Source organism: Sinohyriopsis cumingii, chromosome 13 (genome assembly GCF_028554795.1).
Source record: "Sinohyriopsis cumingii isolate HCF-2022 chromosome 13, ASM2855479v2, whole genome shotgun sequence".
NCBI lineage: Eukaryota > Metazoa > Mollusca > Bivalvia > Unionida > Unionidae > Sinohyriopsis > Sinohyriopsis cumingii.
The window spans coordinates 45,403,317-45,427,689 of record NC_142973.1 but is presented as its reverse complement, the minus strand read 5'-3'; the positions used below and the strand labels follow the sequence as shown (position 1 = coordinate 45,427,689).

At 35.1% G+C, this 24,373-nt stretch overlaps 1 protein-coding gene across 1 annotated transcript in view; it reads right to left on the bottom strand.

The window, feature by feature from the left end:
• The window catches only part of LOC149785337 (microfibrillar-associated protein 1-like), a 44,333-nt gene extending 30,338 nt beyond the window's left edge, over positions 1-13,995 (bottom strand). The window contains exons 1-4 of the mRNA XM_089979234.1: positions 13,710-13,995; positions 9,062-9,113; positions 4,180-4,377; positions 2,518-2,650 (exon numbers count right to left, since the gene is read on the bottom strand). Of these exons, the coding sequence (XP_089835360.1) occupies positions 2,518-2,650; positions 4,180-4,377; positions 9,062-9,113; positions 13,710-13,782 (456 nt within the window). The 5' untranslated portion in view covers positions 13,783-13,995. The remainder of the gene's footprint in view (positions 1-2,517; positions 2,651-4,179; positions 4,378-9,061; positions 9,114-13,709) is intronic.
• Between the last annotated feature and the right edge of the window lie 10,378 nt (positions 13,996-24,373).

Below are 24,373 nucleotides of genomic sequence, written 5' to 3'. Positions count from 1 at the left end.
GGACGAGCCAACTGTGAAGCAAGCAAAGCTGAATTAAATACTTCTGTGAATGTAATTTGACTTTCTGAAGCTCAGTAGCATAGGAAAGCATCTTACACCATTCACATACTGCGTACACCATACAACATGCATCAATGCCCTTCAGCATCTGCACATGAGGTAGATGCTGTAAGTGCATTTTTAATGCTCACAAAAATTAAACAAAATCTTTTTGTGGAAATTTGAACAGTACCATCCAGTCTCCAGTGAATGCAAGAATGAACATTAATAACACTTGCATCAACTTTTAAACCCTCCAAAAAATTTTAAGTTAATACTATATTTCAGACTCCAAGGAACAACAAATTAATCCACATTTCATGATCCAAGGAACTACAAGTTAATACCATATTTCATACTCCAACTAACATCAAGTTAATATCATATTTCAAAACACAATGAACTACAATACCATATTTCACACTCCAACAAGCAACAGGTTAATAATACCATATTTCATGCTCCATGGATCTACAAGTCAATACCATATTTTATACTCCAAGGAACTACAAGTTAATACCATATTTCATACTCCAATGAACTACAATACCATATTTCATACTCTAATAAACCACAAGTTAATATCATATTTCATACTCCAACAAACAAACAAGTTAATGCCATATTTTATATTACAATGAACTAAGAGTTATTATCCTATTTAACACCTGAATGGATTTTAAAGACAGAAACTATGTTCTGCAGTTCTGATTATGTGAGTGTGTTTGTGCATATGTGTGTATGATATATTTTATGTATAGCAGCTATTTTTGTCAGGAAATGTATTAAATCCTTCAAATAAAGCACATTTTGTTTTATTCATATTTTAATTTACAGTAATATTATATAAGCTTATATGCGAAGATGCATTATTCTCAATTGTACAACATAATTATTTGGGTCAAGTCATTCAAACCCATCCCAGGGAACCTCATACAAACACCAATGCAGGCTTGAATGATCGTAGGTATGCCTACGTGTACTGTGATGCAATGAAATCTGGGAGAGACTGGACATAAAAGGACATAGTTGTGACTCCTGTTTCATATTAAATAATGCAACAAAAAAAAATGCTTATACAATTTAAATAATTACAACAGCAGCAAAATGAGAGTAAAAAAATCATAATGTCAAGGAAAAGTGTCTGTGTGTGATTTGGATTTTTAACACAGCTTTAAAAAAAAAATCAGTCATGTCACTACGATGTCTGCAGTGTGGCAGTTTACAGTGATGTCTAGTTCTGGGGCATCATACCACAGACATGTAGCATCACGTCACACACAGACACATTATCCTGCCACCAGGCCAACCAGTCCTAACCCTAACCTCTATATGCTAAGCGCCAAGCAAGGCAGATGCTAGAACCATTTTTATAAGTCTTTTATAAGACTCAGCCAGGTCTGAACCCATGACATCCTGCATCCAAGGCGGATGCTCTAACCACTTGGTCCACCAGAGTGGTCAAAAGTATGCAAGTCTTTTGTGAATATTCAGTGATTCATAAATGGCAGTATTGGCCTCACAGGTTTTCTGCTGCAGAAACATACGTGATTTTAATAATGTGTCTCATACTGAAAAGATTCACTCAACATACACTTTTCTTTGCATATCAGACATGGAGTTGAATATCAACAGACAGTGCAAATTTAATAAATTTTCAAAATCTTAATTTAACTACTATTTAATAGATAATTAGTGAAAGTGTACATTTTGCCATACATTTTGTATTTTTCCAATACATTATTTATATATTTTTAAGAAGTCCTGAACTACCATGATTGGAATTTTTAAAAGGCTATAATGTGTATGTTTGGTAACTTAAAAAGCTGTATAACTGATAAATCTTCTAATTCGATACCACAAGCAAGATACCTAGTAAATTTCACTATTACTTAGGTATTCTATAATGTTACCCTATATATTGTACCCTACATCATATTCCAACTATATACTTTAATTAAAAATTATTATCTGGATATAGTTCATGAGGTTGACACTCAATATAATTAATCAATGGACACATTAATGTACCAAGGTGGTTGATAGATAGGTACACTTTAGGTGGAGAAATCTGGTGAGAACTGGGGCAATCCTTTAATATAGCCACCCCACCCCACATTGTTATACTGAAGTGAGAAACAAGATTCATAATTAGCATAACTACATCATTAACTAGGTCATTTAACTAAGATTTAGGGTTTTCATAAAATCACAAAGGAGCAACAACAAAAAATCAACATAATTATTGTTCTGTGACATGGCATCATGTTTACTAATGTTTAGAAAATAGCATTTGTAGGAAGTAAACAATCATCCAATCACATTAGCCAGTTGACTGTTATATATTATGAGAATTTACAAAAAACTGCCATCATGGAAACATGTCCTCTAAGGCATGTTTCATTTCTGATGCAACATTATCTTTTGTTCACTTTTCTACAGGTCAGCTACTTTATTCCACTGCCACAGCCTTCATACCTCTTCATCTAACTCCTCCTCTTCCTCCTCCTCTTCACTATCTGCTGCAACTCTTTTCTTCATTTCCTCCTCTGAATCACTTGCCTCTGCAAGGATCTCTGGCTCCACAACCTCACGCCGATGTCTTGCCACTCTACACAAGAAATACAAAAATAAATTATCATGAAAAACAAAAACCATTTCCCATAATGCATGTAACTTTTCATTACCTGAATTTTTTTTCACAGCTGATTCACAAAAGTCATAATTATTTCTTTCTTAAAATGTTTCCTGCAAAGTTTGTTTCATAATTAGATATTTTTTAATACAAATAATTCTACAACCAATAGATTGACATGTTTGAAAATCGAAGTACACATACAAATATTGTACAACAAAAATTGGCATAAACAAAGATTTTTTTAACTGAAAATCTGTTCTATACATCACTTATGTATTGCATGACCAATTGATAAACAATCATAACGAAGTGCACACTATATGACTTATGGTGACTTAACAATGAGACATTATCATTGATTATATGCATATTACTTTGCAGAGGTTATACAATGGTGCACATAATTTTCAATATCTGGTGGTACTGCTGCCATCACATGCAGTTCTAATGCACATGACACAGTGCCATTGCCATAACACATGATTGCTGCCACCCTGTTAAATAATGAAGAAAAACCGCACATTTTTATCGTTACTCATTTAAAGTTATTTATCCCAACCGTCCATCATAAATATTGTTCCTATATATAAAAAAATCCCCACCACCACTTCCACTTTTAAAAACTGCAAATGCCCCCCCACCCCTTACAATAAAGCCAGGGGGTGAAATCCACTTATGTGAAGAAAATCAAGGAGAAATCATTGCATAATAATACTCGTTACAGTGCTATCTGGTCCCACTACACCAATAAAAAAAATTGAATATTACATAGGGAGTGCTCACCAGTTATTATGTACTTTTGAGAGAGTGACGTATGTAAGGTGAAGTTGTTTGCATTTAAAACATGCACAATGGAGAGAATGTTGGCATACCTCTATGCTACATTAATGTAATGTGGATGATATTTCTTTGGATATTGTACTTTTGGAAACTGTACATGATCTAAGCACACTGCTAACTAAAATGACTGCTCCCTTGTGCTAAAAAAATCAGCATGAATTAGTCTAAAGTACACTATCCATAGCAGATATTGAAATAGGGAAAATTTATTTTGCCAGACTAGACAATACCAGCTTCTGAAAGTGCAATGAATGAATTACCAAATATATAAAACGTAAAAAAAGTTATTGGCTCTTTTTCATACAATTTACCTCTGAAGTTCAGGAAGTGAAAATGACCAAGTGGAGCTAGCACTTTTTTGAAAGGTGCACATCTGGAGTAAGGCCAAGCTGTATACTCTATAACCCATATTACACACATCAATCATACACCAAAATAAAGGGAATTAAAGGTTCTTTGAATTATACCTAAGATATACAAGGTCTGTTTAAAATAGCCAGTACAACCAGTGAGGAAAGCCGGGGAAATTCTATTTCTTTAAAATTCTAACCCTAGGCAAAATATGAAACTGTACAGCGCCACCATAGTGTTGTGATGTGTAAATCAATGGCATGATTGGATATGGTCAATTTACTAAGATTAAAGAAAAATAGCAATTTTACCTGTCATCTTCATCATCACTTTCATCTATTTTGTGCCTTTCTTGTAAACGCCTCAATCGACGGTCTATGATCTCCTCTGTTGTGTCTGGTTCCTGATTGGCTGCTACTGATTTAATAGCACCAACTTGTTTGGATTTTTGAAGTTCAAACTCCCCCTCCTCACTTTCCTCACCTGAACTTTCTGGTGCATAATCTGGCCTAAATAAGAAAAACAACAATGCTAAGATTATACATTTACCTTCCATCTCAAAATTCTTTAAATTAACATTTTAAGTTATCTTGTATATGATATTCTTGGCAGAACTAGGAATTTCTTCAAAGCTTAAGATATCATATATTATGAATACTAATGTTCAAACTCTTGGAATATCTTTTATCTTTAAATGCTGAAGTGTCAAAATTTCTAAAATTCAAATACAAGGGTAAGATTTTAATTCTCCATATATACAACACTGCCAGTAAAACCTGTTTGATATAGAAAAACCTAAATATAAATCACACAAATCAGTAATTTAAGAAGAAAATCTGAATTCATTTGTGAAGACGGACAAGTGACAAATCTTATGGAACTCAACCAATATGAATCCAGATAGAAAATCTTCACTACAGTTATATATATAGCTCAAATCAACAAAAACTCTATTGTGCGGACAAATTTCAACATTTACCTTGTTACCTTCTGTAAGAACCGAGTGCTCTGGTTGCAAAGCCTGTTAAAAACCATTGCTAGGCAGAACCCTATAGTATAAAATATTCCCAGAAATGCATTTTATTTCTGCCACTGAAGCAGGTGACCACTGGGATCAGGATTCTCACAAATTTGTTGTATTGCATAACTGTTAGTTTCAGCTGCTAAGGATTCAGTTATTTCCTCACAAATCTTCCTTACATTTTTACCCAATGAAATATTGGCTCTGAATCAATCGTGCAGTCATCCACATGTCTGAGGCCTCATGCATTCATACCATACATTTACATCATCATAATCAGACTGACCTGAATATCAGGTGCTGAAACAGATCCTTTATCTTGAATTTGAAAATTATAATCAATGTCCTTTTGATGTCGCCACTGTCATATCCTTCAAAATTTGTAACAGAACCTTCAGAATATAAAAAGGTCACAAATTTATTTCAGATGCCATATCTGAACTCATTTTCTATGATAATTCCAATCTAAAAGGTGTGAATTAATAACAGCGTACTTTTAAAATTTTATGTAAGGATTCTCAGTAGCTAAATATTTTTAAGAGCACTGATGTTCAAATTTCCAAACAATGGAAATCATTCTTCTTAAGCACATATATGCTTCTGGAGTTTTTCAACTCTAGGCTGGAAATCCTTGCAGTAAGGATAAAAAAAAGTATAGTAAGTGGCAAATGTAGGCTACTGCGAGGATACACTTGTGTTAGCAGAGGGTAAAAAGTTAATGCAAGCCAATGGCTGTGCCTATATATCTACTTTAATCTTAAACTGTGCACTGTTTAGCCACAGCTGTTGGTAAAAATGTATCCAGAAACCATCCTAGGGCATGACTTGCTTGAAGAAGTCACTTGCACAATCAAACTTTACCAAGTTCTACTATGAAAGTGAAAATCAAGTTGCCTAACATTTCCAATTGTCAAAGATTTTAGACAACCCTATACTGGGCTCCAAGCCAGCCTTTGTGCATTGTTATATGTGTATTCAAGTTTTAACATGTAGAATCTTGCAGCTTCTGAATGGACAGCAGTACACCGTTCCCTCGATAACTCGCGCACAACGGGGTCCAAAAACATCGACCGCACTATAAGTGAGGGCGCAAGTTACCGAGGGACCTATAAAAAAAACTAATAAAGAGATGGACATCGACAGAGAGAGGCGAAAGGGGGGGGGGGGTTTGCATTGTTAAATACTCGTTTTATAATCGTGCTGAAAATAACTGTGAACAAATATTTCTTTATAAAGGTGTTGTTCGTTTTTCTTTATAAATTACCTTTAATTTCTGGATAAAGTATCTTGAAAAGATTGTAAAAACAAACATTATTCCACGAGGTATCAGTACTCTTAACATGTGTATCGCTAAACACATTGTGTATTACGTCACTGCTTTTTGTGTTGATTTGGATACATTCTAGTTTTATTGTTTGTTCAAAATGAATCAAGATTTCTTTTATCAAAAAAGATAACATTCATATCGAAAAGCGACAACGTCGAAACTTGTGTTGCTCTAAAAAAACAAAATCTGCTATCACTAGATAGATAGATAGATAGAGTAAAATGTAAAAAACATAAATTCACAAAGATAAACCATTACCAACCATGAATTTAATGGGTCTAAACGTCAGACATGTAAAAAAAAAAAAAAAAAAAAAAGAAATATTTAAATACAAATACGCAAGTGAGAATAGGACAATATTTGCTGGGCAATTGTCTAATAGCAGTAGAGCTTTCTCCTCTAAGCCCCTGGATCACAGGTGGTTTCTGACGGCAGGGACAAACATCTTAGAAAACCACTCCGTAAATATTGTTGCAGTCATCCATGCATTTCCACTATTTCTATATTCAAATGGAAGAGTGTCCATATTCATGTGATGAAAACAACGGGAAGACTTGTATTTGCCAACACATAATGGTTTCATTTTATGTGTGCCAGTTTTGTTAACACAAAACAAAAGTGTTAATCTCTCTTTGTTCAGCTTGAAACCCTCATTTTTGTGTGTATCATCTCTGGTAGCTAGAGTTTTGTCTGGCATCATCCGATAGCATAGACCAGCCTCATCACAATTATAAACTTGGTCATCTGTATATCCATCACGGGTCAGTATCTCTCGGAGTTGGTTGGGATAACTAGATGCGGCCGCCTGATTTGCTGAGCGTATCTCTCCTGACAACAAATTTTGTTTTATTCCATGTCGGCGCTGGAATCTCCAAAGCCATCCATGGCTTGTCATGAAATCTGAATCAGAATCCATAGTTTTGGCCATTTTCTCTGCCTGGGCCTTGAGAATTGTTCCCGAAATCGGAACACCTTGTTCACATTGCTGTGTGAACCAGGTGTACACAGCATCATCTAATTCTGTGTCGTTTGCAGTGCGTGCCAGTTTCCGTTTAAATCCATCATCAGAATCAACTTCATGCAAATAATCCCAAAATTTCTGCTCATCCTTGAGCCAACCTCTGAGTGTCGACTCCGCAAGTTTAAGTTCACTACAAACTTTTGATCTTGATTCACCATTACGAAGCCTCTCTATGACAGTAAGCTTTTCATTCACCGAGTATGCCTTTCGCTTGATTCCCTTGTTCTCCATGATCACATTTACAAATGATTAGGATAAATTACTGATTAATATATACTTTAATGACAATAAGTACATACTATTTGAAACCATGTTTGATTGGTCCAATTAAATTGATTGATGTTGAGACACGATATTGACCACAAGAGTTTATGCATGTAGGATTTGCATTCCTTTGAACTTTTGTATTTCTGTACATCTTTTACCTGATTTGATACAAAAGACAGACTTAACGTGATAAAACAAAGCAGGTCTATTTTAATTGATTTTTACGATGCAACAAACAATTCCCCAAGTCGTCGATCAAAATGCAGCCGGCACTTAATTAGGTTCTCACAGATGTGCTCGCAGGCATCGATGTGACGGTCAATTGACTCTTTTCATGTTTGAATAGAACAGAACATGCAACGATTATACTGCTTACACTGCAACACAATGAAAAGATTAAAACACTAATTTCCCCTGACAAGACATATTTAATAAGTGTTCATTTCATTCAGTGTTGCCACCTGTTAGCATTTACTATAATTCATTGATCGCTGTTTCGCCGTATACATATACAGTATTATTATTTACAGTGAACTGAGAAAATATTTTTTCCAATAAAATCTAATAAGATATGTGATTCCTTATTAAAACCTGAAAATTTCACGATGTTGATTCTAACTTTTCGGGCACTAACCGCCATTTTCGACGATAAAACGGGTGATATATCAAGATTTCATTCACCAGTTCTGATCATGATTTTCTTCATTTTTAAAAAATATTTTCTTTTTAAAAAAATGGGATCCACGCCGGACACCGCGTTATAAGCGGGTTCGCGAGTTATCAGGGCACAAGTTATCGAGGGAGCGGTGTATGTAACAGTGTCTATAGGAATAGATAGGCTTCACATATGATATTATGTTTGTCAAAATAATAGACCTTGAGATGTGCATTGGTGGAAAAATTGACAAAAGAACATGACAACATTTATAATTAACTCAGTGCTAATCAATAAATTTTAGTTTATTTCATGCTTTCCCATGTATTCAACAGTAAGTTTATAAACTGCAACCAAGACAAATTGCTTATAAAAATATGAATTCTGAGTTTCATAACAGATCAGTCAAATATTTATGAAATATGGTCTTTAACTTTCTGTCTGCCTGTCTCTTCATACTATCACTCTCATACTTAATCCATGTGGTCCCTTTCACATCTCGATGCCTCTTTTTCTCTCACACTTACACGCACACAAAAAAACCCACTCAACTACCACAGATTTACTTACACTTCCCTCTGATTTTCATTTCCATTCCACTCAATGAAAGTCATATCAACTGTGAAAACATTGTTTTCAAAAGAAATAATTTATTTTAAAACACTAATAAAGTATGGTTGATTATCCGACACACATGAATATTACTACCATATACTCTTCATAATACAAAAAGGTCACTTTCTACTTCTCCCTGCTGGTCTTGCTCTTTCACTTACCCCCATTTTGCCTGGAGGAAAATGGGCTCTGTCTACTGATAACATCTTGTACTAGTATGACATTTTATTTTCAAATGTCAATCATGTCTTCAATGTGGTCTTTTTTCTAACTGTAAATCAACTCACCTTTTTCCAGTCACATATCTGTTGACCTTCACTTTTTGCATTGAAATATCACCTGCAAAATGGCAAAGAAAATAATTTATTTTTCAGATGCATGACTGCATGTGTTAGAATTCTAAAAATAATATGGTTAAAATATTTCCATACAAATTATATATTTATGCACAATATTTACTAAATTATGGTCATGTGACACCATAGCCACATGAAGCCTGCAGTAAGTAAACTTTTCCTTGTAGGTTACCAGTTGTTGTGGGACTAAGTGTGTGGTAGAATGGTTTAGCTTCATAATCATTTATGCCAAGAATGATGAGAACTATCAATGATTTCCGAAATATATGCATATGAAAAACTTGTAACAAAAGCATAAACTGCTGACATAGCTACCATCAGTGCTAGACTTGGACATGGTTCAAACCCATGACCTAACACATCTAAGGCTGACTCTCTAACCACGTAAGCCGCCTGAAGTCAAAGTAATGTACAATTCGTACAAAAATTGAAGCATGTGAATTAGCTGGAAAGTGATACTCCTTTCACTCCAAACTGCCAAATAACTGGTTAGAATATCTAAGAATGCACTTGACTGTCAAAGGGATTAACATTAGGATATTTTTTCACTAAATCACAGGATTGCCACAATAAAAATTTCACTGATTCTCTTAAAATCAAATAGAATTAAGTTCAGTTTATAATTCAACTTTTATTATTCAAGAACATCAGCTCCAAACAACGGCTGTATTTCATAAACAAAACTCACTCAAAGCTTACAGTTTATATTTATTTAATGTATCCAATTTATCATTAGATCTAGATCCATAAGGCCTAGTTCCTGACCTGTTCTTTGAAATAGCAGAAAGCCACAGCTTGATGGCATCTCTTGAGTCTAGTGAGTTATGGAGCACCATTAGTGTGATTTTAGGGACAAAAGCAATTTGTATTACCCATCAAAGAATCATAATCAAATACACCATGCATTTTTACATTCTCTGTATACTCTGGGACCAATAATTTAATTTGGCATCAGCTGGGGTGGGTCTAATATCCCCCCACCCAAAAAAATCTGGCTCACAACAGCTTCATAAAATATTTTTGCTGAGATTTATGGCACACAAAAAACCCTATTATCCAATACATTAGTTGAGGTAATAAAATATAGTTCATGCAACAAAAATGAGTGCTAATATAGATAACCAATGAAATATGGAGAATAGAAATAATGCTGTTCCTCACTCCTAGATCACATGCTTTTCTATGTGCACAAAGTTTATAATGCGTTCAGCAATTAAAGAGAGATCTTCATAAGGTGAAACAAGACCAATAAATGGGGTCCCTGCAGTGGATTAATATTAATAATTTCACTGTGTCTTTCAAGAACTTCAAAATGAAAATGCTGTATTTTATCAACACATTCAAAGTGTTTTGCCATTGAATTAGTTTAATTTAAGGTTTCTTTCAGGCAAATTTTATAACATCTTTTTTGACAGCCTCAAAGGAAAACTGTAGAATATAGAAGGGACCCCCGTCTATACTGAAAGGGACCCCAAGTTATCTGATTTTTTTAAAAACTCTGTAAAGGCATGTTTTTCATCATACAACATGTTCTTTGTTAGCTTCCTTATGAGGAGCACCTCATATTCAAAGTGGGGAAAGACTCTGTCTTTCTGTCTTTATCAGTATGTGCACTATGATTTTTGAAAAAAATTAAGCTACTATGCTGAATTAATCTGTGTCAACATGTTTAATTTTTTTCCCAAAAAAAGTTTCAAGAATTAATTTCTATTCTGGAAAAAAAAACTGGCATTAAATTTTACCCAGTTAATCAACAAGTAGCAAATAAATAACAATACAATAAGACAGCCTCCTGAAAATCCAAAAGTCCTTATAAAGTGGTGGATGCAATCACCATAACAGAGGGAATAACCAAACAGACAGCAAAAGCCAGCTTAATTCATCTAAGAAGTTGCTGCATGCATTGTTTAATTGACTGCACACCCTTTCTTGCCCTTCCTTTGATCTTATTTCTCATTAGAACTGAGAAGACAATGTTATGCGCATTAAAGAAACTGAACATTTTTGCTCAGCCTTATCATTATTCTTTAATAACTTACTGAAAGAAATATCATGTCTGCATTTGATTATTTACGCACACCTTGCATAATTCAGCAGTCAGGTTTTTATATAAAAAGCTTTATAAAGTATTGATCACATTTACACAAAGCAAGGGTTTATCAATATCCATGTGCTTTATTTAAAGTTAATGTAAAAAGTATACAAAGCAATGGAAAAACTGTAAACAGCAGATTCATGTGATCATACTTTCTTATAAATATTTCAATCTATCTGCTACAGTCTGCTAAAAAATTGATATTCATTATCAGGGATGGTCCTGGCTTTTAAAAAGCTGTCGCCAAAAAAATTGCCAACCTCAATATTTTGTCGCCAATTTTCAAAAAGTGTCGCCAAAAAAAGTAGTGTACAGTTTTCCAAGTGTTAATTTAGTCTATTAATGTAACAGGCAATGAAAATTACAAAAGATGGATTAGTTAATACTTTAATTACAACAAGCATTAACAAAATGTTACAAAGTGTTACATGAAGATCCGTCGCGATTTTAGGGCTGCCCACTTGTTGAATGCAGTTTCAAAGTCTAATTTTTCACATCTGTACATGCTGATTCTCATTAAATTCTCGAGAGATGAGATGCAGAGCTTATTTCTGATGTCAGTTTTTATGAGGTTCATCTTACTGAATCCACGTTCACAGTCCTCAGTGCTGACAGGTGACACTAGTAGTCTCTCAGCAGTCCCCCCCCCTTTTATGGCTATCTTCACAAAACTTGTAGCGAATTGCTTCCTAAATCCCAAGAATGATCACTGAATGCTGCATAAATTTTCTCGACAAGAAAAATATGATCTCCATTCCCACGAATGAAACTTACATGAGTCAACACCTGGCAATATTGGACCATATATATAAGCATAAATTCACACCCAATTTAGGGATTCTTTCACTCCTGTATTTTGAGAAATAAATAATTATTATTAATTATGCAAAACTGTTTTTTTTTTTTTTTTTGCTATTTCTTGTTGCTGAGTTTAAGTCTCTGCAGCCGTAACACGGGACTGATGGCAAAAGGAAAAGATCAATGAGTAAAATGCCGCACTGGCGACAGATGTAATTGTGATTGAGATTTTTTTCATTTGCTTTGTATTTATACACAGCAGTCGGTACTTCAAAAGTTATCAGTTTTCTATGAAGGTTCAGCAAAACTATTGTATTGGTATATGTATAAAAAAAAACAGAAGGATTAGCCATTCAATTAATTGTATCTGTTCTATTCGCGTCTTCAGAAGTCAGTCAGTTGTAGGTATAGTGCGGTAGCATGATTGACTGTATTGCAGCATACAGTACTCAGCCCAATGTCAGCATAAGCAGATTATGATGTAACAATGCACTGTAAAGATGGGGTTGTCAATATGAACAAAGGATCGTTTGTGTAACAGATTGATTCCAATGCATTGCTTAGTCAAGTTTGTGGCTTCCTTTCGTTCTGCCTTTTAATTTATCCAGTCCAAATCCATGATTGTATGTACAAATTAAATAACCAAAAAGTATGTCGCCAAAAAAATCGCCAGATGGGATATTTTTGTCGCCAATAAGAAAAAAAAATCGCAATTTGCGACATTGGCGAAGCCCAGGACGATCCCTGATTATAAAAGTCTTATACATATGCAGAACTCCAAGTCTGTTCTGACATTTACTTCTGTCCCAATGATTCTTTTCACCTCATATCTCCACACTTAGTCCTACATGTAAGACCTCGATGCTGATATTTATGTTTTTGAGCACCCAGGTCTTACTAACAAAATAACGGCGCTGTATAGCATGTTCCAATGTCATTTGACATCGGAACAACAAGTAAAATTTTCAGGAATATTCACACACTTGGCAGCCCATACTAGCAATTTTCTACAAATTCAAGATATAATGTCATAGTCAGACTTTACTTACTCTTATGTCTTTTTCCTACTAAATTCAAATTCCCACACAAGCGAATGGAAATGTTTCAAGTTCCGTTGTCCTACATTTCAGTTGGTTAGAATGCAATGGAAACCAGGAATACCAAAATCAGTTAAAATGATGATAAGAATCTTGAATGAAACAAAGCTAACTAAATACTTTCTTCAATATTAATATATTTTTTATTTATTTCGTTAAAGTATACTTCAACTTAACCCAATTTTGGCATTCCCGACTTCCATCGCATTCCAGCCAAACGAAATGTTGGCCAACTAAACTTAAAAACAGGTCCATTTCAGAGTAAGTCAAGTCTGACTAAAACATTACGACTTTACTTTGTAGAAAAGCGTCTTCATTGGATGCCAGTTGTGCGAGATATTCCTGAAAATTTTACTTTCGTTATGACACTAGTCGACATCAAAACATGCTACACAGTGCCGTTATTTAAGAAGTAAGACCTAAACGCCCAAAACATAAATATGAGCGTCGGGGTCTTACACGTAGGACTACTCCATACTGAGGTCTTCTTGGAAATTTGGAGAAAACACTTTATATTGCAGTAACTAGTTTTGTGGAACCTCGAGAGCTTCATTATGTTACACAAAAATAAACTTAAATACACGCTTACCCTTTTCATTTTTGACAGGTACTGCACCAGCGGTAGACTGGATAGGTGCTGTCGATTTTATGGTGCTCGTCATCTTCGTGATCGACAGGCACTTCTTCAAACCCTATGAGAATAAACACTTATATAGTTTGTTTTGTTTTCGAACGTCACTATTTACTGAAGCTTATCTCATAATTTTCGAAGCATTCATGTAAATGAACTAGCATAAACTTAAATGATAATGCGACTGATTTGTGAATTATATTTTGTGTTTAACTTTCGGTACCGCACAGCTTACGCCGGAAGTTTTGCACAAAACCGGAAAATAGATACTAAGAACTGTATTGACCGCGAGGACCCGTGATACCACTGCGGACTGTCATGCTTTTGTCTGGAATTGCGTGCAATTTAAATTTCCATGCAGTCCATTTAAACATGCAAAAAACAAACAAGATAAATATTTACAATTTATGACATATTTTTCAAACTTTGATTTTATTTATGGCTTAATACTATAACGAAATAAGTTGAATGCGTGCTGATTCGGACCAATTTAGGGACAGATTCGGATCAAAAACAATGTTGCTTAGGACTATGTGAAATATGATATAATATAGATAAACAATGAAACACACACTTTTTATTTTAATATTTATTACTGTCCACGCAAACGTAGTTTGTTAGTATGAATAATACGAGGTCCAAGAATCGAGACATGTTGTCCAGGTACCATCAATTCCGACCAGGCAATTAAATCAGCTGGGTCTGTCGAAAATGGACCGGGCTTCAGCGAGTTGACATAAAATCCGCATTATATATAATATTTACAGAAGACGTTGAGAGGCACAAGACCTAACGATCTTCCCATTCTTTTGCCGCGATGCCAACTAAGAAACCCAGGACCAGAAGAACCAAGGTCATCTAGGAAATCAATGCCAAGAAAATAACCGGGCGTGAATTGGGTGTCACACACAACGAAATGTCGTACGCATCAAAGACGTACTCGCCTACGTATATATGTTGTAAACACTCATCAGGGCACTGCGAGCCAGTAACACATCCAAGGACCTCATCAACGAGGTCACGGGAATGTGTCAGTGATTGTTTGTCAAGAGTGCCATGGACAAAGATGTTTATCACCCGCTGACCTACGAAATCGTTGACGATTCACTGCCCTCTAACGAACCGCACAATTAAATAAACAACAAGCTTACCTGCCGAAACCAACGCATCAATGCAACCTGTTTTCACAAACACAACCATGAGCATCCAACACGATGTACAACTTTGTCGTAGTTTGAAATCAAATTTCACAGTGCGATTGCGGCAGGAGCAGAGAGGGTGAACAGACCACTTGCTGGAAGGTCCATTTTTGAAAAATAAAGCTTCCTACGCAAAACGAAAATAAAAGGTCAATAACGCCAAACCGAAGCCTCTAACTAAAACCGAGAGTTTTAACCGCAGAACAAACTGAAAAGATAGCAAGAAGAACCAAACACACAAAAAATATTTTAAGAGCTCTTCCAGCTGGAATAGATGTCGCTCATTTTCCTGGTAAGGAAGAAAAGATACTTGAAGGTATTGGTGAAACAAAATAGATCTTGAATCAAAACAAAAAGAAAAAAAAATAATGTTGAATTAATTAAAATTTTTAGAGAAGGTGCTGTTGAAGAACTTAAAAAATGTTAAGGAGGAAAATTTATCTAATGCTGAAGTGATAGTTTTTTTTTCAAAAGAAAAAACTTTTAAAACTTGAGTATGCTGGTGTAAATGTTGATAATTTTTTTAAATGGGTATATCGCATATGTTACAACAAAGGACAGGTTAGAGATGATGACGTAATATATCATCGATATATTTCTGAGATAAATAGATTGTATTCAGAGTCACAAAAACAAAAACCTCCTGAACCTCCTAAACCTCAACCTAAGACAAAAAAAAACCATCCTAAACCTGAGTTTGTTCTTCAAGATAAGTTGACGATTAAAGGTTTTAATGCTATCACGAACGCAAGAGCAGAACAAGTTTATAATATTGCTGAAAATTATGAAAATATAGAGAAATATGTAAGAACCAAACATGTTTAATCTTGGACAAAAGATGATTGGGTTAGAGACGTATATCTCATCTTTACTAAACAAAGTTCTCTCAAAGCTGAAGATCCTGATTTTCAAATAATTAAAGAAGTAAGAAAAAGAGAACAACCTCAACAACCACAATCTGCTCATCCTCAACCTATACAACAACAACATGTAGATACTTTTGAATCTCTTATTATAAATAAACCTGCTGGTTTAGAAACTACCAGGGGATCAAGATTATTTTGGGTTGCTGCGGAATATGATGAAAGAGATAAATATTCAAAACCTTAATATGTTGTATCTACACCAAGAGGAAATTGGATTAAAGATGTATTTTGGTTGGATATGGTCGTAAAACGTACGATGATGAAGAAAAGCTTGAAGGGTTTATGGAATTTGTAAAAGGAATACCAAACAAAAATAGATGAATCATATAAATCACAACTAGAAGAATATCCTCCAAAAACCGGAAGTGGATTAGGAATTTGTCCTGACAGTGTTTTTGCCGATGTTAATTGCTTAGAAATTCTGATCGGAGGAACACGCGCAGGAAATAATTCTCCAGAAATCATTAATGAAATATCTTATATTTGCCGAAGATTATGTACAGGTGGTGTTATGGATCGTATTGTTTATCATTCTCTCATTAACGAAATTGCCGACGATTATTACAGCAACTGAAAACAATTAATTAATCAACATGTAATTTAAAAAATGATTATACATCATGCTCAACGCGCGCCTGAAATGATCAGAGTAGTACATTCACGATTACCAACGTATACAGTTACTTACGGAGATGGACTTGGTGATGTTGTTCAAGGTTTTATTCAAGAGGATAACTTCAAAAGCAGTACCAATTGCAAAACAATTAGGAATGAAAGCTATTGATGCTTTTTGCATTCATTCTTATATATATATATATTTCAATTTAAATATATATTTGTCTTAATTACAATATGGATGAATTTAAGATATTATCAGCGATTAAGATTAAACCTTCTGCATATATATTTGATCCTGATAGAAGAACCCTTGACCCACGAAGACGATCTCTGGTTAATCAGACTGAAACTCTGATTAAAAGTATTCGTAATGCTAAAAAAGAATTTCGCAACGATGATGCATCTCATGTGTGGTCAACATTTAAAATTATACACAAACCTATATTTTTGATGCTACAATGAACGACCAACGAGCGGCGACAATTATTAATTATCTCGACAATCAAAGATAATTTTTGAGAGTAAAGTTTATTAAAGAAGTAGACGATACTTGGATTATCAGTGACAAACGTGACCCTGTCCTTTATAATAAAAAAAATCGCCGTACTAAGTAAAAATTCCAAACCAGCAAAGTTGACTGGTATTGACAAACCGTATTTTGAAAGAGCGTAAACTGTGACCTCAGTTATTTATGCAATATATCCGCTGAATGATAAACCCAGCGTTCATAATCTAAAACAGATGAAATTTTCGAAAATAAATTGTGTAGCCGAACGAGTAACGGAACATTTTACAACTTCGACGTAAAGTAATAAATGTTTCGTCAGAAATAATTAAAGATATCGGAGCGTCTATTAAAGAGGTCACTGAGCTAGGAAAGAAATTAAAATTACCAATAAGGGTAAAAACGATAACCAAATAGATTTTGTACGAATTAAGTATAAATCGAAAGAAGCTTCTATTTAAATCATTGATCATAACGCACAAGCGTGGACTAACGCAGTAACAATATTTCCACGAAATCGAATTTTTAATTTTTAAATTTTACCAAGGAGATATATTTGATTTTATTAACGAAATAAGTAAGAACGATCCTGTATCAGTATGGTTATTTCAGAGTTCCGATGATGGAAACTATGATCAGTTTGTACGACCTAATGGAGATATTTATAGCACAGAATCTCTCCACGAAGAAATTAAAGATATTAGGTCAAATTACACCCATGATGATGTCATGCATGAAAAGTTACTCAGTAATTTGTTTACGATTCCATCAGACGCGGCTCATTTGGCTAGAGAGAGAAATTCGTGGAAGCCTACGAGGCTTGATTTTCTCAATGATATAATATCGAGTTGTGTCGAACAAGGACACGGTGTATTATGGAATATCATATACGATTATAAGGATGTTATCTCGGTTGAAATGGTTGCATGTTATCCCGGAAGTTGTCTTGGTATGGGAGAGTGTTCTAAGTATTTTGAGCGATTTGGACATCCAACACACGAGATGACCAGAGTATCGATAAATGAACCATTACCATATTTTGACCTGACTGGAATTGCCTGCGTCGAGTAATATAAGTTTGCGGAAGATCTTCATGAGATTTGTTATGTCTGGTTTGGCAAACAAATTCAGAAATAATGTGGGCACCAACTGTATTATTATGATATATGCTCGATGTAAAAATACTGATATCGCTGATTGTAAGTGAAACAATTGTATCATATAGCTCGCGGAAACAAGTTTGGTTACCACAACAAAAGAAATATTCTGATGATGAAAATCCTGATATGACTGATTTTAAGAATAAAATCGCAAAAGATCTCGGCAGAAAAATAATCGGTAAATTCACCAAAGGAGGATCATATGATCATAAACGACATTGTACAAGATTAATTATAGATGATGCTGAACTAGATTTTATAATTGCTGATACAACGAATAGAAACACATTTATAATTCGAAGTAATGTTAATTTATCAGACGGAACTAAATTAAGTACAGTTGTGAGTGATATTGATGGTGAGTCACCGCAGTTTACTCTTTAAGATCTTCAGTGCTCGCGTATGTTTTCAAAAATCTATTATCGATGACAAATAGGGTTTCTGAGTTTGCTGTCAGGTTGCTACGGATTCATCTTATATCAATAAAAAATATAGCATTGCTAGAACAACTACATATCAGCACTTATGCATCATGGGGCGAATAGAGAATAAAACAAAAAAATATACTTAATTATTTTGAATCCACCGTCGTTGAAATTAAGGATATTTATTACCAAAAAAATCAAAGATCAAAAGTATATATATATATATACACCATCAGTATATGATCCTGTAGCTATTCATAAAACAGTTTATCTCAATGGGCCTGATGGTTGTGGTGAAACAACTCATGTGATTGAATTATTTCGGAATTTTGATATAGTTGTATTAACACCTACACACAGAATCTCAAGAAAAATTAAAAAAAGCAATATTAAATCATACACTTATCATAAATTCTTGTGTACAGTTTTATGTTCATCCGTTCCGTTTTATATCTCATTATATATAAATCAAATTAATTTTTTTCTTCACATTAGTGGTATTGTTGTTTAATTGGAATCTCTACTGTCTTTACATATTTCTCAGAAAGTATTGTGTATGTAGTCTAAGTTCCGGTTTTTCTTTCTCGGTCAAGGCTAATTTTGAGAAAATGTATGTCTCTGTCAAGATGTATTTGTATCGGGATGACTCCTCGACCCACTGGATACCTATGTACGGGGAATATTAAAAGAAAGAATATTTGCATCGATCCTTTGTATTATTCGCGTGTTTCCATGTCAGCTATCTCTGCCTGCAACTGATCATCCAGGCAACTAATAACAAGTACGAAAATATCTTTTTGCTTGCTTGTGTAATGTGTCCTTAGACTAATTAGTAAACCATTCTTTCAATGCAGCGTGCTTTATTTCTTTCCCTTCCGTTTAATTTGTTCTCACAATTGAATAAAAGTTCTGTCAGTAAGTAAACCTTCTCTGCAAAGTTTACGACGTAGGACAGACAGTATACTTAACTCTTAATCAGTTGTCTTTTGTCGTTATCAACAAGCCATAAGGACGCAAATTCACACATGGAACTTAATTTTTTTTTTAATCAACTTTAAACGTTTCTCCATTTGTTTCAAAAGAACGAAAGTGACTTCAGATTTATTTCAGATTCACCATTCTGTGGTTGATTCAATAAATTCTACTTATTATGGCGGGTCACTGAGTATTGTATCAAATCCGTATCGGTGTTTTTCTAATCATGGAAGAATGATCCTTTGAAATTTACAAAGCTGTATATTTATTCACATAAAATATGTAGTCTATTCATTTCTCATACCGTACCATATTCACCGTCATACTATCACGATTTATGCAATCTGATTAAAATCAGATCTCCACTGTCCTTCGTGAAGATCTGACGCGAACGCTTAGGGTTCATGTTCTGGTGACCTATGTTATAATCATAATCGCTAATTTTATCAGACAATCAGATGAAGCCTGTTATCTTGGTGTTTGGGAGACTGAGCAGTATAGCTGAGGAGCATTAGTGTGTACCTATCGATTTGATTCACTTTCAAATTTCTGAAAGCTGCATTTCCATTGGCTAACACAAAGATCACCAGAACATGGCCCCTAAGCTGTTGCTGTTAGATCTTCACCCAGGACAGTGGAGATCTGATTTTAATCAGATTAATGATTGATGGTGTTTATCTCAGTGATATCATCATGAATGTAATCTATAGATCTGCAACGTTTCTATTAACAATGCATGATATATTATTGATGTTTGGAATGACAGATAAAGATCTTTATTCTCTTGTCTATTAGTTTGTAACGCAATTAGATTTGACCAAACTTTTGTCCCATCAAAACAACGAAGCAAATGCGCGTATCGCTTGGTACTTAGACTGTCGCTATTATGTTAAGCACGTTAAATATTGATTTATCTGTCTAAAACTTCCTTGTGCCTTTCACGATATAGTTTTGTGTCTTTATTTATTTTGCGCAAATATCCTGAAACTAATTTTAATCACTCAGTGCACAATCAAGAGGTTACTATAGAATGTTCGCGGTATTACCAGGTATACAGATTTACCCTGGTATTTTTTCCCATGGTACGTATTTTTTCACTGGTACGGTACCTGGGTAATTCTCCGTCAGTATACAATATATGGAAATACCCGAGTTATCTAGGTACGAACGTAATGAGATAAGTAAAATTTTCATTTGTTATGACAAAGTAATTAAAATAATTATTATTATTATTTTTTATTTTTTTTACAAAGCAGTTGTATATTTCACAAATTTATTTTGAATATTATAAATATAATTATATGAATTCCATGTTTGACACATGTGATGCCAAACGTAGGCCAGATGAGATATTGTGAAAGATATTTAATCCAAAAATGTCGGATTTAAAGGAAAGACTGAGAATCGTCCATAGGTTTTGGGAGAGGAGACATTTTTCTGTTTGCATTTCATGTAGTTTTTTTAAAGTCTACTAAATAGTTTCTTGTTTGTTGAGCAAGTGTGGTGTATTTTTTTTTTTAACCGGCTCTGTCCGATAAATATCTTACATGGCTTTTGGCATCCCACTCTAAGTTTCCCTGTCTATTATATCAACAGTGCTGCTAGTGATTTGTAGGTTTCAGTGTCAACACTTCCTCCTTTTATCAACAAGCTCTTTGATGGCAGCAGTCTTTTTCACAGAGTGTGAGTCATAGTGTAAGCTTGATCGTATCACTGTAGTTACAGATTTAGATGACAACAAGTGTCTTTACCAAAGCAGTCCTCTACTATAAGGTAGTGCCCATTTAAGTTGGGGGTAGGTGGGTGCCGTCATTTTCAGCTGATAAGATATTTTATTTTGTTTTATCTCAAGATAATTAATTGTATATTTTCACATCTTATAATGGATATAATATGGTGTTATTTTTTTATTAATCAGTTAAATATATTTTTTAGCAATTGACAGACTGAAATTTTTAACATCCGTGTCAGGCCCCTGCCTCCAGAACATTAAATTGTTGGTCCCTAATATAATTACCGTATACCGTGGTACAATTTTTGTATGTTACACAGCTCTGTTATTTAATTTTGGGATTTTATGGTATTTGGTCTTTCGAACGGTCTATCTATAAATACGTTGACGCAGTCACATTTGAATATTAAGCAATGGGTGGTGCGTGGTCAAAGATAAAGTAAAGATGGAAGTGATAGGACAGTCAGAAGAGTAATGATAGGAAAGGCAGAAATAAGTAAAACAGTGTCAGTGTACGTTTTCGTCCCTTCATACTCAGACCAATCCGGCTACCGTAACGGCGATGAGATATGCAACCTCAACCGGCATAGCCCTGAAAATCACTACGTCTTACTAGCAGCTGACTAGTTCATTAGAATGTAATATTGGAAAGCGAAAGCTCCTTCTTGTGAGATACCAAGTCAGGAGCTTCTGCAATTATTGATGATAATTTGCTCCAAGACCCTATTGTTCACGGGAAGAAGCTAAACTTGAAACAATTTGTCGATGCTGACTTTAATTGGAACTTTTTCCTGTGGTTTGCCCTAGTTTGGCTATATGCCAGGGTCAGGTATTTGTCCGCTGGTATGTCGACTAAGTTTTTCGCAATCTTGTACAACATAGTCAGGTGGGCCTTGATTCACCTGGATTCGAGTGATTCCCACTGGAGACGGTTCAACATTGCACTGACACTGCTATTGTTACGATATTTATTTGTGGTGAATCTAGCAGCTCTCATCTAAACCATCTCTATCTTATCACTTAGATCTTTATTATGTGGATTCCACACAGTCCAGCAATACTCAAGACCTCGTCGAACCAAAATGAAATATGCCGCACTTTTTACTTTTTCATTGTTGATTTGGAGGTATTGGTGCAGGAAACCAAGGTTACTGTTCCCTTTTTTCACTATCTTGTCTATGTGCCTTTTCCAAGAGAGGTCTCTAGACAATTCAAGCCCGAGATATTTTGTTGCCTGCTTATTGGCTAACTTGTGCTCCTTAAGAGTATTTTCGGACAAGATTGGTGATTGCCTCCTGTAAACTCATAGGATGCTGCATTTTTCTGAGTGGAACAACATGCCCCAAGGTCTTTCCAAGAGGGCCATTTGATTCAGGTCTTCGTGGAGGTCTCACAGTCCGTGGAGACATTTATTTCCCGGTAGACTACACAGTCATACCGAGTGGTCTAAAGCGCTCACCGTTCCGGATCACTGCCATCTCACCTCTGTCTGCGTGTGTTCGAGTCCAAGGCTCGGCTAGCGTGGGTACGTGGGAAAGCCTGCCAGTAGCTTCTCGATACTGAGGAGTATTTCATGGGGGACACGACCGAAAGCCTTACTGAAGTCAAGGATAGCAAGGTCATACTGCTTCTAAGGATTTGACGAGCTCATCCATTAGGGTTATGAGCTGTGTTTCACAGCTTCGTCTGGCACGGAAACCATGCTGGCAGTCTGTTAGAATGGTGTAATGATCTAGCTGTTGCATCATGTTGCTGACTATGATGTGTTCAAGCATTTTCAGCAGATACATGTAACGGGTACAGATCTGTAATTGCTTGCCTTGAATCGTTATTCAGTTTTGAAGATAGCTGAAACAACTGCTGTTTTCTACACATCAGGAACATAACCTGTTGAGAGGCACTTCTGGTAAATATAAAACTCAGGTATGGTGCACACTCTTCTGCTAGATATTTCAGGATTCTTGCTGGAATCTTGTTTGGTCCTGAAGTTTTCTGTGGGTTAATTTTCCGCAACAAGCTGTATACACCTTCTTCAGCAACTTGGATGTCAGGCATTGGTGGGTAACGGTCTCCATGTAGGCTTGGTATATCACTCTTATCCTCTTGTGTGAAGATTGACTGGTATTGATGATTCAGTATGTTAGCCTTGTCGAATGCCTCTGAATGTAGTTTCCCATGTTCCCTTAGTCGTGCCACATCACAGTTGTCGGAACTTAAGGACTTAGGGTAGTTCCAAAATCTCTTTTGTTTGTATGGTTGTTGTTCTTGATTTGGATTACCAACTTCTATCAAGTTTTCAATATATCTCTAGTAGGCATGCCGTTCTAAGTGTTGTGATCTTTGTTTTGCTTATTTGTATATTTTCCTATCTCTAGTTTTTTCCTGTTGTTTTCTGTCTTGCAAACAATTTGTTCCGTCTTCTGTGTTGGACTCTAACGGATAGGTCTATCAAATTCTTGTTTATTTTGTTTCCAGATAAGGTCTTAGATAGTATAAATTTATCTGTTAACAGTTTGATGTTCTCCTCACACATTTTCCATGTGTCATTTCCAGAAAGGTTATCAGTTTCACGTATGAATGATTCTTGTGATGACTTCAGTTCTTCAAGTAATTGGCCATAGTCTGCATTCCTGTACTGGAACACTTTACAAGCTGCTTTCTTCAGATTCATTTGTCGTAGGCTGGACTGCAACATGGTCAACAATTCCTGGTATGACATCACACTTGTTGATTAGTATTTTGTTGTTTGTGAAGAACAGATCAAACAGATTTGACGCAAATTCAGTTACACGTGTCCTGTTCCATGAATGAGCCCTTCATGATATTAAGTAGCTGTTGGCATTGGGCATTGTTTGTGGCTTGTGGTAGTGGACACTCATTCTCCCAGTCAATATCTGTCCGGTTGAAGTCTCCTCCTAACCATACGTGCGTACCTCGTGGGATTCTTGTAAGGCATGAGTTAAGCTGATCTAGGTAGTTTGGTTCGGTTAAGGATGGAGGTTTGTAGAAGGAAACCAACGTATAGGTCTGATGCCCCCTTTAACCTTGATTTTGGCCCAAACTAACTCAAGTTATTATCAGC